This window comes from Sapajus apella, unplaced genomic scaffold, assembly GCF_009761245.1.
Source record: "Sapajus apella isolate SASKATOON/1434 unplaced genomic scaffold, GSC_monkey_1.0 scaffold47, whole genome shotgun sequence".
NCBI classification, from domain to species: domain Eukaryota; kingdom Metazoa; phylum Chordata; class Mammalia; order Primates; family Cebidae; genus Sapajus; species Sapajus apella.
The window spans coordinates 13,081,511-13,099,057 of record NW_022436987.1 but is presented as its reverse complement, the minus strand read 5'-3'; the positions used below and the strand labels follow the sequence as shown (position 1 = coordinate 13,099,057).

At 41.7% G+C, this 17,547-nt stretch overlaps 1 protein-coding gene across 10 annotated transcripts in view; it reads left to right on the top strand.

Moving 5' to 3' along the window:
* The window catches only part of SERGEF (secretion regulating guanine nucleotide exchange factor), a 233,335-nt gene that overhangs the window by 44,280 nt on the left and 171,508 nt on the right, over positions 1–17,547 (top strand). For all 10 annotated transcript variants that reach the window (XM_032240891.1, XM_032240890.1, XM_032240895.1 and 7 more), the window contains exon 9: positions 8,453–8,619. In XM_032240891.1, the coding sequence (XP_032096782.1) occupies positions 8,453–8,619 (167 nt within the window). The remainder of the gene's footprint in view (positions 1–8,452; positions 8,620–17,547) is intronic.

Genomic DNA, 17,547 nt, shown 5'->3' with positions numbered 1-17,547 from the left:
ACTTCTATCACTGCTGCCTTCAATTTGGTAGCTAGTAAAGTCAGTGGTGAAAATGGAGCAGCTGTGTGGAATATTTCTATGTTTTGGGAATCTGACCTTTGCCTTATAGGTCAAGGATGGATGAAGCTCACTCTCTCACTCATCAGCTGGGCTCTCTCTGTGCCTCCAGCCCACATGTGTGTCCCTGTGACTCTGAACAACCTCAGGAAGTCCTTGCAAATGTTCACTTTTGAAGAGCCGGTGTGACCAAGTGAAAAGTGAAGCTGAGGTCAGACAGACCTGTGCATCCTCTGTAGGACAATGACTGAGGGCACTAACTCTGCCGCCAGGCCTCTGGGTCCCATCCTAGCTTTGCCACTGAGAGTTGCTGGCTCTGAGCCAGAGATATAACCTCTCTCTATGCATTAATATTTTCATCTGTAATTTGAGGATTATAACGCCTACTCGGGGTGTTTCTGTGGATTAAAAGGGATAACCCATATGAAGAGTTTAGCATGAAATAGCCCTCAAAATATTAGCAATTATTATTACTGTTATTATTGCAGCTGTGCCACTTACTAGCTGTGATCTTGGGCAAGTCATTTAACCTCTGTGGTCTGTTTCTTAATCTGTAAATATTATTCACAATAATGATTCAGGGTTGATTAAATTATATAACAACGATAGTGCCTAAAGCAGTTTTATGCAGAGTCAGCTCTCAATAAATACATTCTCCCAACCCCTCAACTTTTGTTCATTCTCTTTGCAGGCTTTTCTCCCCTTTTTAGTTAGGCAGCCCATATTTGTAAATTTTATTTCTGTATTAATTTTAAAAAAATCCAAATATTTTCTTATATGATATTGTTTATGATATGACTTTGGAAACTTGTGACATTCTACTAAAAAATAACAAACTATACAGTCAACTTTTAATTTTTATTTATACTAGGAACTATTTGAGTAGTCTTTGATATTAGAGTGGATGCTTTATTTTCAGACAGTGGTCAGACTAAATATTCCAAAGGTGACAATAAAATTATATATCACTCATTTTAACACTGAAGATTTTTAGGCATCATAATTAAAGTATGGATCAGGGAGGTATCCAAGAGGTCATCTATTCCAGTTCTTTTATTTTATAGATGGGAAAACTAGGCCCCTAGAGGAGAAGGGACCTGTTTAAGGCCATGCAGCCTAGAAGGGAAGCCAGGATTAGACTCGAATCCTAATTCAGCTCTTATGAGTCTTGAATTAAAGCTTCCTCTCCTCTTCTCTTTTCCAACTCATCTTGCTTCATCTTTCTTCTCCATTATTCCCTTTCACTTTCTTCTTTTTCCTACCTTGAATTAATTTGTTTCATCTGGTACATTAGAAGCTTCTGATGTGCAAGCCACTATGCTTGAATCTTAAAAAAAAAATAATAAAAATTCCGTGATAGAGCTTTCAATGTTCTTTCTCTTCTTTAATTATCCTTAGAGGCATTGACCCTAAGACTTTGGTAGGTAGGAATTGGCTGGGAAAATTTGACAAATGGTAGAAACTCTGTGTGGAACCATGGAAATCCTTAATAAAGATTTATTAACAACTGTGTTGTTCAGTTTGAGAGAATAATAGTAATAATGGCCATTTACTAGTATGTGTCTTATGCTTTATAGAGAAGTATCCTTGCAGCAATGCTACAAGGGAGATGCTTTTGTTTTCATTCTGCAGACAAGACTTAGAGATGTTGAGTAGTTTGCTCAAGATTATGGATCCAGTCAATAGTGTGTTCAGTAGTGGTGAGTGAGAGGTAGGTAGATTGATCAGTAGGGAGGTGGTTGGATTCATTTATTCAATTGTTCATTCAGGCAACAGATATTTATTGAGTGCCTACTTTGTGTTGGGCATTATTACAGGACACAAGAATGAGTGAAATAGCTGGTCCCTAGTATCATGGAGCTGGCTCTCTGGAAGAGGGGAGATACATTAATTGAACAGTCCTAATGAGTGTGCATTTATAAACTGAGGTAAGTGCTCCAAGATGAGGGACATGGTCCTCTAAGATTGTTGCACAGGGGAACCTTATCTGAGTTGAGTAGTCAGCATAGCTGAAGACTGAGTAGGAGTTGGTGAGGTGAATGGAGTCAGGGTAGTAGAGATAGCCGGGGACAGAGGGAGCCAGTATGGAGGCTGTATTAGTCTATTCTGATGCTGCTGTGAAGAAATACCTGAAACTGGGTAATTTATAAAGAAAAGAGGTTTCATTGGCTCACAGTTCTGCATGGCTGGGGAGGCCTCAGGAAACTTACAATCATGACAGAAGGTACCCCTTCACAGGGCAGCAGGAGAGAGAATGAGAGCTAGTAAGGGAAATGACAGACACTTATAAAACTGTCAGATCTCATGAGAACTCACTTACTATCATGAGAACAGCATGGGGGAAACCGACCCCATGATTCATTTACCCTGCACTGGGTCCCTCCCACAACACGTGAGGATTATGGGGATTGCAGTTCAAAATGATATTTGGGTGAGGACACAGCCAAACCATATCAGAGGCCTGGTGGAAGAGCAGCATGGCATATGCTGTATGGAAAGGAGTGTGGTATGACTGTTTCCAGCACCTGTACTCTGAGCTCTCTCCTTGCCGTTTTCCTGCTCCTTATACGGGAAGATGATGCTAGGTGGTTCTTGGGCAGTTAGTTCTGTGTTTGACTAGTCCCTGGGTATTATCATCAAATGCCTTTTTATAAAGCCTCTGTCCACATGGCAGAGTGAAGGATGAGTTACAGAAGTCAAGTTCTTACCTTCTGAGGACACACAATGAATAACCCAGAGAGTAACTGGTGTTTTTGTTTGTAAACGGGTGAATCATAAGCATAACAAACCTATAGGTAGAGAGCTTCCTCCTTCTCATGAGTGTATTCTAGAAGGCTGTGTAGCATCCTGGAATATTAGAGTTGAGAGGGACTGAAGAGGTCATTTGGCCTTTTCTCTGTCTGACCCATGGATTTTCTTTTTATAATATTCACCTTGGTTTGCTGACTCCATTTTGCTATCTTCAGCGACATTATATTACCTTTTTGGACAGATTCTATCAAAAAAATATGGATGATCCACTAATCTATCTTTCTGTCACCTATAGGACTCCCTTCCCTAGAATAGGGTAGAAATTTCTCTTCCCTGAAGAGCTCAGACATCCCTGGAGCTACTTCTCATTGTGCCTATAGCCATGGCTGCAGCACCTGCCGCCCTTGATGGATGGTAAAGGAAGTTGGCCTCTTGAATATTTATCATCCACCCACACTACCCTCAGAGTATCCCCTGCTTTCTATGGTTTGCATCTAGTAGTCTTTCTTCTTACTTTCTCCCCTATTATTTATATTTGACTATTTGATAACATATTTGCAAAATGCCCCAGGAGAGTTAAAGGATTTGGTAATGAAATAACGTTTTATGATTCCCATTAGCATCTGATTCCCCTGATGTAGCATCTCTATACCTTCATCACCTTCCTACTCATCTTGAAATCCTGAAATCTCAGAATGGTATTTATTTCCTCTCCTTTCCTTTTAAAATAACATCTAATGGGGCGTCAAGCCCCATAAATTCTTTCTTTTTTTGTTTTTCTATGACTTCAATTCTAGTTTAGGCCTTGATGCATCTTAGGCTTCTCTTTTCACTTACTACCTCTGTGACTTTGGGTGAGTACCTTGTTACCTGTCAGTAACGTGGGGATGGTAAAAGTGCCTATCTCACAGGATGGTTGCAAGAATAAACATAACACTGTACAGAAAATGCTTAGAGCAGTGCTTGACACATAGTAGGTGCTATGGAAGCATTCGCTGTAAATAGTATGATTTCTGGCCTTCTGCAATCCTTTGCCAGATGTACCATTCCCTAAGCATTCCTTTCATCAGGCCCCACTCCTGCTCAAAAGTCTGTAGTTTCCCCATGGTCTAGTTTGCAGTGGTGAGTGTGCAAGATGAATTGCTAGGGTATGGAAGAGATTTTTTTTCTTTTTTGAGACAGTTTCTTCTTGTTGCCCATGCTGGAGTGCAATGGTGTGATTTTGGCTCACTGCAACCTCCACATTCCAGGTTCAATGGATTCTCCTCCTTCAGCTTCCCAAGTAGCTGGGATTACAGGTGCGTGCCACCATGCCTGGCTAATTTTTTGTGTTTTTAGTAGAAATGGGGTTTCACCATATTAGCCAGGCTGGTCTTGAACACCTGACCTCAGGTGATCTGCCCGCCTTGGCCTCCCAAAGTGTTGGGATTACAGGCATGAGCCACTGCATCCAGCTGGAAGAGATTTTTATAACTTCTTTTATATGTTTTCATCTCATTCTTTTCTATTTTCTATTTTTAGCATGTTTTTATACTGTATGTTTTTGAGTGAGACTACCTATTTATGATTTATGAATATACATACTTTAATAAATAAATTAATGTACATATATTGGTGATGTGTTAAAAAATAGTTTACTAATAGAGGTTGGTTGCAGTGGCTCATGCCTATAATCCCAACACTTTGGGAGGCCAAGGCAGGTGGATCACTTGAGGTCAGGAGTTCAAGTCCAGCCTGGCCAACAAGGTGAAACCCTATCTCTACTAAATAATCTGGATACGGTGGTACATGACTGTAGTCCCAGCTACTCAGGAGGTTGAGGTGGGAGAATTGCTTGAACCCAGGAAGTGGAGGTTGCAGTGAGCCAAGATCATGCCACTGCACTCCAGCTTGGACGATGTAGCAAGACTCCATCTCAAAAAAAATTTTTTTTACTAATAGTAAGCAACCACGTTTGGGCGCCCCTGGTCTGAAGGGTGAGATCCAGACCCAGGCATGGCATTTCCCTGTGGCTGGCCCCATCCTGGCAGTCTTGACGCCCCTTCCAGTCTCCTTTCCTTGTGACCCTCATTCTCTCTCGTGCTTTTTGATTTTTTTTTTTTTTTTTTTTTTGAGACAGAGTCCCACTGTCGCCCAGGCTGGAGTGCAGTGGTGCCATCTTGGTTCACTGCAACCTCTGCCTCCCAGGTTCAAGTGATTCTCCTACCTCAGCCTCCCCAGTAGCTGGGACTACAGTCATGCACGACCAGGCCCAGGTAATTTTTGTATTTTTAGTAGAGAGGAGGTTTCACCCCATTGGCCAGGCTGGTCTCGAACACTTGACCTCAGGTAATGCGCCCGCCTTGGCCTCCCAAAGTGCTGGGATTACAGATGTGAGCCACTGTGCCCGGCCGCTTTTTGATTTTCATATCATTGCTCATCCCCTCACACTGTTCCTGCAGTATCCTCCCTCGGCCTCCCATTTTCTTTTCTTATCCAGAAGTTCACCTTAAATGCCTCTTGTTCCCTCAGCCTGCCACAAAAATTCTAGTTCCAGACCCCTTAAGTGTTCTTTCTCTATACTTCTCATTTGGCCTCTGTTGTTTTCTGTGGTGCATTGATATCTTTTGCAGTGTATACTTCTTGGCTCTGTAGTTATTCTGTGCCAGTTCTTACATAGACGTGCCTTATAAATTGTATTTCACTTGCTAACTTTGTTTTGAGCTATTTTGTCATTTCTCTCATTTATCATTTATCTGGAGACACATACCTATACTTTTTGGGTGATGTTAGCGTATCTGTTTTTTATCATAGTAATATATAATCCTTTAAGGAGAAGATTCATTTGTTAAATTTGTGACTTGAATCTCCTTGGATTTGACAGCATGCATCAGCTTGATGCAGACATTTGTCCACAATGTATTAATGAGCATTTTTTATATGTGGATTCATTGTTTTCTTTTGCTCCAGGTGACATAAAATCATAATCCATGTGTTTGATACCTTTATTTCAGCACTTACAGTCCTGAGTTCTACATGGCCTCCTGGGAAGGAGATTATTCTAGTGAGGAAAGCTGAATGGTACACAGAGCATACCCATTTAATCTGAGTTTTCCTCTTCTTCAAACATTGTAAAAATGGCTGTTTCATCAGCCAACTTTTGTCAGTTTGTGACAGCAGCTGTGCAATCATTAGAGATACCATTGGCCTTGGAATCAGAAGACACAGGTTTAAATCTTGATTCAGCTACTTGGTGGTTGTTTGAACGCAACCAAATCATTTAACTTTCGTTGTTTAACCTCATCTGTAGAATAAGCTTAGCTCTCTATAGGCCACAGCATTATTGTGAGGATTGAGACAGTGTCAATGAATGTACTGAGTACCTGGGAAGAGGTCAATAAATGTCTGCTTAGAAGAAAAGGAAAAATAAAAGGGTCTCTTCTGCCCTGGGTGAGCCTTTGGATGCAGAGTTTATTTTGAAAAGAAACAGACAAGTTCAGAGTGCATTAAATTTAGGCGTGAGACTGAAGACTGAACATTGAATCAGCCTGGTTTCTGGACCTGTCTTAACTAAAATGTCTATGGCCTCCCCAGAGAGTATGAGGATTAATTAGTTAATCTTTGTAAAGTGCTTTAAAGGTGAAAAGTGCTATCTAAGTGGTGTGGTTGAATTGCTATCAGGGATATAATAATGGTGGCACCATATTCTGCCAGTCTTGACTGTCTTGGACATCAATAATCAGTAACAGGAAAGTTCTAAGATGTTTTAATTGATGTGAAAGAGAGGATTCAATGTGTGATTTCTGATAAAATTATTAGAAGATAACTGCTTCCTAGTTTCTCCCAGCAGAGGAATGCTATGGTCATTTAAGCAGCAACAGTCTCATCCTCTGGCTTCTTGGGAATCTCCTGCTTAGCATTCCGGTTAGAAATCCTAGCCAGTTTAGGTAGAGGGACAGTTTGCCAGTTTGGGATGCTTTATGGGTCCTGGGCACAAGGGTTTTTAAGAGTCTAATCCTACAGAAGTGAAGGAAGAGTGTTGAGTGATTATGCAGTAACTAGTGCTTTATAGCCAATGCAGAGTGATACCATGGGCTAGTAGAAAGAGATGTGGCTTAGCTATGTGACCCTGGGCCAGTCACTTCTCTGAACCTTAATTTTTTCACCTGTCAAATGGCAGTATAGTAGTTGGTGAGTACAGTGATAAAGGTGGCTCACAGGAGGGTGACTTTCACCCTTTCTGGGGAGAGCTGGAGAGTCAAGAAAGGTTTCATAGAACTCATGGTACATGAGCTGGACTCTAAAGGTGGAGCCATAGTTTACCAGCTAAGGAGAAGACATTCTTAGCAAAAGGAACAGCACACAAAGAGCCATGAAATAGTACATGTGAATGGACCTATTCCCATCTCTCATAATATGCGAGGTACCCTGTATACCCTGTGAACTGCAGAGACTTTGTTCCCCCTTTGAAGAAGTCCAAAAGTCAGATTCCTGTAAACTGCTTGGTATCTTACCTTAGTGTCTGCTAGCAGGCTGATCCTGAGAACTGTTTCCCTGAATAGCCTTGTATCACTGCAATATTCTGACATTTCCCCATGAATCTATGGTTGTTTTTTTTAGCTGACACTATAAACCATATGTTGAATGTGGGGCCAGATGAAGCTTTGATACCAAACACAAAGTATGCAGTAGTAGATTTGTCTAGAATTTAATATGCATTGCTCTGTGTTTTGTCTCTAAAGCAAAGTTTTTCTTTGTTAAAATAAACATGTATAAAGAATTTATACAACGCACATGGTTATGCATATTTATTGCAGAGAATCTGTTAATAATCTATGCCTCATCAGATTTTGCATTTCTGTTGAAATAACAAATGTGGCACTTGGTAGAACTGAATGAATTTGGTGAATTTTCTCTTATCTGGGAGAAGAAAGTCCATTTCTCCTTTTGCAAATCTCATTTTCTTTTGTCATTTTTAGCACTGGCTAGCTTCCCATGTGGTGCATCTGGGGGACTAAATGCTTTTCTGACTCCAAATGGTTTTGCCATTTTTTTTTCTTCTCTCACTCCCTTCCCTCTAACACACATAAACACCTGCCTTAGGATTGTTAGAATTGCTCCTTTGGGTAAGAGCATAGATTCTGAAAGGTCCCCTTATGTTACAAAGTGGGGAAAGCAAATAAATCTGGCCATTGATTGAGCTAGACCCTAAGAGATTGTGGAGTGGAGAACTTCAAGGTGACTAAATGGGGCCCTGGGTTGGATGAGGGAGAGAAGAACCTGAGAACAGGCATCTGGGCAAAGCACAAGGAGTATGTGGGGAAGGGAGGGAATGGAAGGCCGTAAAGCATGGTTGAAGTTATATCCATAATCATATCCATATCTGTGTAACATGCAAGAGTGTAAGCTTTAGAATGAATCTCTGCTTGAATCCAGCTCTGGTACTCACAGCTTGTTTCATATTAAGCAAGCCTTTCAACCTCTCTGAACCTTAGTTTCCACATCTGTAAAAATGTGAATACTTGTGCCTTCTTTACAGGAAGATAGGAAGGCTCCTGGTAGTTGGTGCTCAAATAAATGTCACATTTTCTCTTGTAATTAATTGCCTATCCATGGGAGCACAGCTGTGGAATGTAGTCTTAATTCAAATAATATTTGTTTTTAGAAACTGGGAACGTGTTTACCTGGGGCCGAGCAGACTATGGTCAACTAGGGAGGAAGTTGGAGACTTATGAAGGCTGGAAACTAGAAAAGCAAGATTCATTTCTCCCCTGTTCAAGACCACCGAACAGCATGCCTTCATCTCTGCATTGCTTAACTGGAGCTACTAAGGTAGGAAGTGACTTCTTACAGATGTAGTGTGTCCCTTTTTTTTGTCTTTCAGTGAAGCATTTACTGAGGGCCTACTGTGTGCCAGGCATTATGGATAGGTTCCATGTAGGAATTTGGAGGGGTCCATGCCCCAAGGAGCCCAGGCTTTAATGTGGTCAAAAGTCAGTTACTCAGATAACTGTACTGCAAGGCAGACTTTGTGTAGCTCCTTGGAGATTCAAAGTACTCTGGATCTATTGTGATGAGCAAGAAATGAATTCAGGGTATAGAGATTGGCCTAGGCTTTGAAAATGACAAGGCTGCCTGGGCTCAGTGGCTCACACCTGTAATCCGATGCCGAGGTGTGTGAATTGCCTGAGGTCGGGAGTTCAAGACCAGCCTGACCAACATGGTGAAACCCCATCTGTACTAAAAATACAAAAATTAGCTGGGTGTGGTGGCACGCTCCTGTAGTCCCAGCTACTCTGGAGGCTGAGGCAGGAGAATTGCTTGAACTCAGGAGGTGGAGGTTGCAGTGAGCCAAGATTATGCCATTGTACTCCAGCTGGGGTGTCAGAGCAAGACTCCGCCTCAGAAAAAAAAAAAAATGACAAGGCTTGGATCTGTGCTTTGGAGGATGGGTCAGACTTGAGCAAGCAGTTGTAAGAGACAAATTTTAAGTGTGTGCAATAGCTTGAACAGAGTCATGGTGGTAGGAAAGTGAAGAAACTGTTTTGGGGACCACTGGTGGTTCAGTTTGGCTGGTGCATTGGGTATCTGGAGGGAAGATTATGAGGTAATATCAGAAAGATTGGCTGGAACCTGATCAAGGGGCCTTTAATACTGAGATAAATATTTTATGCTCATGTTTATTTTTCCCAGTGTAGAAAACCTTGCAGTTCAGTTGCTTATTCAAACCCCTTTGATTTTCTGAAATGGCTTGAATTTCTGCATTTAAGGCAGGAGTCTTAATTTCTCTAGGGTGTGTGTTTCTGTTACTAAATTATACTTTACTGTTACCCTTAAAAAAAAAAAAAGAAAAGGCTAGATTTTTTAGAAGAATGAGGATAGCCACATAGGAAATGTGCCTCTGAACCCAAGTTGGCTTAATGAAGGAATTCGGTCTTCATTCAGAGTCTGTCAAAAAAATTAATAAGCTAGTGAGACTTCTGTAATTAGCATCAGACTAATTACAACCCTTTCCATACCTAGAGGGCTTCCTTTCCCCAGGGCCCTGCCTGGCCTTCTCCTTCCGGGTATGTAGGACGGCTTTCAATTTCTGCTTTCACATCTCAGCCCTGGTCTTCCTGAGCCTTTTCTTAGTGCTGGGTTGTGTCTGTCTTTTTTTTTTTTTTCCTCTCTTTCTCTTAGATTGGAAAGGTACTAAACAATACTATAAAAACTATTTACATGTAATAAAACCATTTATTATTATGGAAAATTTCCATAATCTTACCACCCTAGAACAGCAACATTCCTTTTTATATATGCAAGTGTCCATACTTCTACAAGTTGTATCAATAGCATTTATGATGTTTTGTTTTCAGTCTTTATTTTATCAAGGATGCTTTGCTTTTTTCCTTCTTGGTCTTTAAAATGATCATTTAAAATGGCTATACATTAAACATTACATGATTAGAAGGTTCTGGGATTTCTCAAACCGTGCTTTGAATATTGGACATTTAGATCATATATATATATTTTTCACCACTAGTGAATCTCTGTTGAACTGTTTCCTTAAGATATGATTTTGGGGATGCAATTACAAGAGCAAAGGTCAGGAATATCTTTTTTTTTTTTTACTTTATTATTTATTTATTATCTATCTATATAATTGCACTTTAGATTCTGGGGTACATGTGCAAAACATGCAGGATTGTTGCATAGGTACATACATGGCAATGTGGTTTGCTGCCTCCATCCCCGTCACCTTTATCTGACATTTCTCCCCATGTTATCCCTCCCTAACTCCCTAACCCCCGCTGTCCCTCCCCTAGTGCCCGCCAACAGACTCCAGTGTGTCGTGCTCCCCTCCCTGTGTACATGTGTTCTCATTGTTCAACACCTGCCTGTGAGTGAGAACATTCGGTGTTTGATTTTCTGTTTTTGTGTCAGTTTGCTGAGAATGGTGGTTTCCAGATTCATCCTTGTCCCTACAAAGGACACAAACTCATCATTTTTTATGGCTGCATAGTATTCCATGGTGTATATGTGCCACATTTTCCTTGTCCAGTCTATCATTGATGGGCATTTTAGTTGGTTCCAGGTATTTGCTATTGTAAATAGTGCTGCAATGAACATACATGTGCATGTGTCTTTATAATAGAACGATTTATAATCCTTTGGATATATACCCAGTAATGGGATTGCTGGGTCAAATGGAATCTCTATTTCTAGGTCATTGAAGAATCACCACACTGTCTTCCACAATGGTTGAACTAATCTACACTCCCACCAACAGTGTAAAAGTGTTCCTATTTCTCCACATCCTCTCCAGCATCTGTTGTCTCCAGATTTTTAAATGATCGCCATTCTAACTGGCGTGAGATGGTATCTCAATGTGGTTTTGATTTGCAATTCTCTAACGACCAGTGATGATGAGCATTTTTCCCTATTCGTTGGCCTCATATATGTCTTCTTTTGAAAAGTGTCTGTTCATATCCTTCGCTCACTTTTGAATGAGTTTTTTTTTTTTTTTTTTTTTTTTCCCTGTAAATCTATTTTAGTTCTTTGTAGATTCTGGGTATTAGCCCTTTGTCAGATGGGTAGATTGCAAAAATTTTTTCCATTCTGTTGGTTGCCGGTTCACTCTAATGATTGTTTCTTTTGCTGTGCAGAAGCTCTGGAGTTTAATTAGATCCCATTTGTCTATTTTGGCTTTTGTTGCCGATACTTTTGGTATTTTAGTCATGAAGTCCTTGCCTATGCCTATGTCCTGAATGGTTTTGCCTAGGTTTTCTTCTAGGGTTTTGATGGTGTTAGGTCTTATGTTTAAGTCTTTAATCCATTTGGAGTTAATTTTAGTGTAAGGTGTCAGGAAGGGGTCCAGTTTCAGCTTTCTGCACATGGCTAGTTTTCCCAACATCATTTATTAAACAGGGAATCCTTTCCCCATTGCTTGTTTTTGTCAGGTTTGTCAAAGATCAGATGGTTGTAGATGTGTGGCGTTGCCTCTGAGGCCTCTGTTCTGTTCCATTGGTCTATAACTCTGTTTTGGTACTAGTACCATGCTGTTTTGATTACTGTAGCCTTGTAGTATAGTTTGAAGTCAGGTAGCGTGATGCCTCCAGCTTTGTTCATTTTGCTTAGAATTGACTTGGCTGTGCAGGCTCTCTTTTGGTTCCATATGAAGTTTAAGGCGGTTTTTTTCCAGTTCTGTGAAGAGGGTCATAGGTAGCTTGATGGGGATAGCATTGAATCTATAAATTACTTTGGGCAATATGGCTATTTTCACAATACTGATTCTTCCTGACCATGAGCATGGAAAGTTTTCCCGTCTGTTTGTGTCCTCTCTTATTTCCTTGAGCAGTGGTTTGTAGTTCTCCTTGAAGAGGTCCTTTACATCTTGTGTTAGTTATATGCCTAGATATTTTATTCTTTTTGTAGCAATTGTGAATGGCAGTTCGTTCTTGATTTGGCACTCTTTAAGTCTGTTATTGGTGTATAGGAATGCATGTGATTTCTGCACATTGATCTTGTATCCTGAGACTTTACTGAAGTTAAGGAGCATCTTTATAACTTTTGATATGTTTTTCTAGATTGTGTTTGGCAGAAGTTGGCTCTACCAGTAGTGAATGAAGGAATGCAGTATGTACACTAGCATTGTGTGCTTAGTGAGTTAAGGTGTTGAGAGCCTGTTAAATAGTGCTTTAGACTCTAGCTTTTCTTTGTCTTTCCAAGATCATTTAAGACTTTGTGGTCAGGTAGCATAGTAGTGGAGGAACAGAGGCTTAGATTTTTCCAAGTCTCTAGTTCTATTGACAAGATGAGGATAATAATATCTAAGGTATTATTATATCCTGTAATAATACGTAAGGTATTGGTATTGGTAAGGATAACATGCAAATTTCTTGACTTAGTAGGTACTTGGAAACTGTTGATTCCATTCTGTTCTTACCCTTTGAAGTGTTTAATGCCATGTGGTGGCCACAGTATGCAGCATTGTGAAAGATATGGCCAGTGCAAAATTTAGGCTAAGAGCCTGACATTGATATGAATTTTATATAGCTTATCAGGAGTGGGCTTGAGCTCTGAGCTCCCTGGCAGCTTCGTTTTAGAGGTCCTTCCTTCCTAGCTCTAGTCTCTGGGGTGCTGGAGTATAGACTCTTTGGTCTCACTGCAGATTCACACTCCAGGCTGTTACTCAGTTGTAAATTAGGTCTGGGAATTATCTCCAGCTGTGAATATCCAGGTCTGGCCTGCCAGGCATATATTTGCTTGAGATCAAGAGAGAGCCAGGCCAGGGGGTAGCTATATGCTACTAGGAGTGGGCTCATGTTGGAGAAGATAAGAGCCACACTAAACTAGGTGCTACCCTGGTCATGGGCTTGACCAGAGAGGTGCAGAGATATCTGGAGAGGCAGTAACAGTGTTGGACTAGGCTGAAGATTCCTGACCCTTGAGGACCTGAGTGTGGTACATAGCTGGCCAATAGGCTTTAATTCTTCTTAAGTGCCTTTAATATCCAAGAGATAAGCAGGAGGAGGTGTGAACTGTCTTGTGACTCAGATGGGATGTCTGCACAGAAGGGTCCAGAAGGACAGCCAAACAGGAGAGGAAAACACAGGTAGAGCTAGACTGTGGTATAACCATCCCTTCCTGGGAACCAAAGAAAGCAAACACAAAGTTATTTAGTGCTTATTATAGGCCAATATGCTAAATACCTTGCAGATATTATTTTATCTTCACGATAAACCTGTGTGCAGATGTTACAACTGCTGCTTTCTGAATAAGGAGACTAAGGCTAAGAATGGGTAAACTCTGCTGGCCCCTACTGATCACATAGTAGGTAAACAATGAGCCTGGTTCTTGAACTTGAAATGATTGAAGAAGGCCACATACTCTGTAGATAAAGTAAAATTGAGGTCCTTTTTTCTATGTGCCCTTTCCCAGGTGGAAGTTCTTGGTGTCTGGGAATAAGGGTCTCTAATTCCCTAAAGAGTCTCAATTCTTTTCTTCTGAGCTGTGTCTCCTCTCTAGCCAGATTTTATTTGAGATTTTAGACCTTGCAGACCTTCCTTTAATGTTCTTATGGTGGTGAAAACTCTGTGTTTCGTTCCCTGTCAGTTTTACCTTAGATATTGGGCCTCTCTAGGCACTCCTGGAAAATTCCAGGGGCAGTACAGGGATCTGGATTAATCCGACCATGCACATGTCAGGGCAGGATGTGTGTGAACAGGTTTGTTTGCCCCTTGACTACAGATGTATACCCCAACAGCTTTTTGCTTTCCAAGCCAGTTTCATAGCTAAGGTCTCTAATCCCTAGCTGCTAACTCAACTTTGGCAGACCTGGGAATGTTAACTAATCTATAAGTTCCTGGCTTCTTCAGTATCACTTCAGCCTTGCTCTGATTCTTTGCCCTGACTCTATTCTCTGCCCTTGTTTCTTGTCCCCAGGCTCTCCTATTCCAGTTTAGGTTGTGGGACCTGGTATGATGCCACTGTTCCTTATTCCCTGGACCTCAGTAGAGTGCCCCTGCTGTCTGTCCAATTCTTTGTGTTTCCAAGATGAGATCACTGTCTGGTCTTCCCAGAACTTGCAGTTCAGCTTTGACTGTCATCCCTATGGCTGTGCCCTTATTGTCTAGGACTGACCTCAGTCACACTGCCTTCTTGGATTTCTTGCCCACCATCCCCGCCAGTGGCTGTTTGTTTGTGCTGTCCCACCTTTTCTGCTTTCCTGGGTCTCTCTGACATTTACCTCTTTCCTGACTTTGAGTTCTTATCCATTCCATAAACATTGGTTGACACCTGTCATGCATCAGTGTTGGCCATACAGTGGGAGTGGGTGGGGAGGAGCATACAAGGATGAAAAAAAATGGTCTTTGCCCTCAAAGAACTTCCACATACGTAAGTAAATATCTACTATATAGAGTAAAAAATGCTATTAGAGGTATGTACAAAAGACCAAAGGAGCAGTAAAGATGGAATGTTAATTCTGAAGACAGTAACAAAAAAGAAATGTTATTTGAATTGGGTTCTTAAAAATGCATAGGAGTTTAGCAAAGGTAGAAGGATATTCCAGGCAGAGGGACAACACAAACTGAAACTATGAGTCTAGATCACTTTAAACTTCTGATGCAATCAGGATGCCTACCCATTCTAGTGGTTGAACCTAGCTTTGCAGTCTGGCTGCCTGTCTAGCCTGTCATATCACTCTCTGAAGGGAAATGACCTTCACGTACATTGTCTCATTTGATCCCAGCATGATGCTGTGAAATAGGCCAGAATAGGCATAGTTATTCCCATTTTATTGTTCAGAAAACTGAGGACAGAGAAGCTAGCTAGGAATTAGGAGAAGATCCAAGGCAAGCAGCCTGATTCTCAGTTTTTCTAACGACCTTCTCTGGGCTCAGTCTGCAGCCACAGTCCTGAGTCATGTTCCTGGTTTAAATTCTGCCCACGTTTGGTTGAGGAGCACCAGATCCCAGCCAGGGAACTCAGTATACACGTGCATGTGTGTGCACATACAGAGCCATTGGAGCAGGAGCAGGAAACGTGGAAATAAACAAAAGTTAAACCAGAGATTGAGTAATTGTCAAGCCCAAATGCCATCAGCTCTCATTTGCTGCAGGACTAAAACTGCTAGAGGATCAACCTGTGCACAGGGTCTAAGTGCAATCTGTCAGAATGAGTGGGAAAGAAGCTATTTTTAGTTTGCAGAGTCACTCACTCAGCTGTGTTAGCTGAGGTTTGAGCCAGGCCCCTACACTTTCCACAGTGTTACTGCTGAAGGAGAAATACCACTTGAATGCTTGTGTAAAACCCATTAATGAACCTGGAAGTTTCCAGGGCATCTTTGTCCTGCAGCTCCCTCGGAAGGCTGCCTTTCCTGAATGACCTTCCTCCTTTCCTACATTTAATGCATTTCTAATTTTAAGTTTGTGTCAAGACTGTGGGACTTTGGTGCCCTAAATAACACAGAAATCTACCACCAGCAATCAGCTGAGTCCGGAGGGCTCTGACAGAATTGAACACAACCTGAAAAAGCATTCCCAAGTGGCTCTCTGGTAAGTAACCCACAGCATCATTGCTGTTCCTAGAGAAGCATGAGGTCCCTGACACCATGGGCCCAGGCAGCCCAAACCTTTCAGTTGTAGTGGGGTCCAGAGTTTCAAAGTCCTCTGGAAATGGAATAGCAGTGCTTAAAATGGGTGGTAGTGTTCACCCAAAGATGGTTTCATTGGAGATTTAAAAATCTAGCACATCCGTGCTGTAGCTGCTGACATAGCAGGGAAAGAAAGAACACAAAACAAACCTCAAAGTGGTGGACTGGATTTGTCCCTGTGAACACTCAGAAGAGAGGAAGAGCTGTCATGTTTGAGAGGGTTGGTGAAACAAGCACTTACTACTACCCACTATTTTCTTATTTATATTTATCTTCTCTCTTTTCACAGAAAATCCAAGAGAGCAAGGGCCTTGTCTGTCTTGTTCAAAGATGTGATCCCAGTGTCTAGAGTAGTCTCTGGCACCTTGTGGGTACTTAGTGAATGTTTACTGACTGAATGAGTGAGAAATGAATGAAAGCAATGATTTTGGAGGTATGTGTCCCTTTTCGCTTCTTCTCTTCTTCCCCATAGTCTGTGCTTCTCAGTCCCAGGCCAGTTCAGGAATAGGCATTTCCGTATTTCCAGGCATTTGGTCATCAGATGCCCTGCAGAGCCAGCACAGATAGGCTGTGAGCCTGCGTTGTACTTAGAACAGCCCTGAAGTTTCTTGCAAAGGCTATTGATGATGAGGCTCATAGTGCTTTAGCACTTTACAGTTTGCCAAATACTTTCACGCGTATTCACTTTCAGATTTTCTTCTTTAATCCAACAGATGCTTGCGTATGCCTGTCTGTCTGAACACAACGTTAGGGTAGGGGAAGCAGAGAAGAGTGGAACAGTTTCTGTCTTAGGAGCTTGTAAGTTAGTAGTGGGGCTAAGTTCTCTGCAAGACAAACAGAATGTGACAAAGACTTTAGAGAGTCTGGCAATGAAAATATGTTGCTCCTGTCCCTTTCCATGTCTTGGTGATCTTTTATTTCTTGCATTTTCAGTCCCTGTGGTTTTGTTGGGTTCTGCTGGGTGGAGGTGGGGGCTGGGGTGGGAGGTTGTGACTGGAAAGCCTTCCTGAATTGGAAGCCTTGATGTTAAATTCGTGCTCAAGGGAGTGAATGTAAAGTAACGGGAATCTTGGCAAGAACTTGAAGAGGAAAGCAGAGGAAGAGCAGCCAGATAGAGACTGAGTATTGACAGGAGAGGGAGAAGGGAAGCCAGGACCTGCCGAGTCACAGAAGCCAAGGAGTTGCCAACAGGGAAGTCATGGAGGTTGGGGATGGAGTAAAAACCACTGGATTTGGTGACTGGGAGGCTGTGACACCTGAGAGGGCAGCCTCAGTGGGAAGGTGGAAGCTAAAGCAGGAGCACAGCAAATGAGTGAGGAGGTGATGAGAAATATAGGCTGCAGGTGTGAGTAGCCTTTCCAGGAGATTTTGGTCAAAGAGGATGAAAACAAGCTCAGTACCTTGAAGAGAGAGATTGGTTACAGTTTGTTTTGTAAGCGTGGAGAAACCAGGGTGCATCAGAGGGCTGAAAGAGAGATTTAGAGAGAGCAAGATACCTGAATGAGTAAAATTGCAAGAGGGGGGGAGAAGAATTGGAGCAAGACCCCCAGGAAGATGAGAGAGGGGATTGAAGTCACTGTGAAGGGCTCAGCTCTGACAAGAAGAAAGCAAACTTTTTCTTT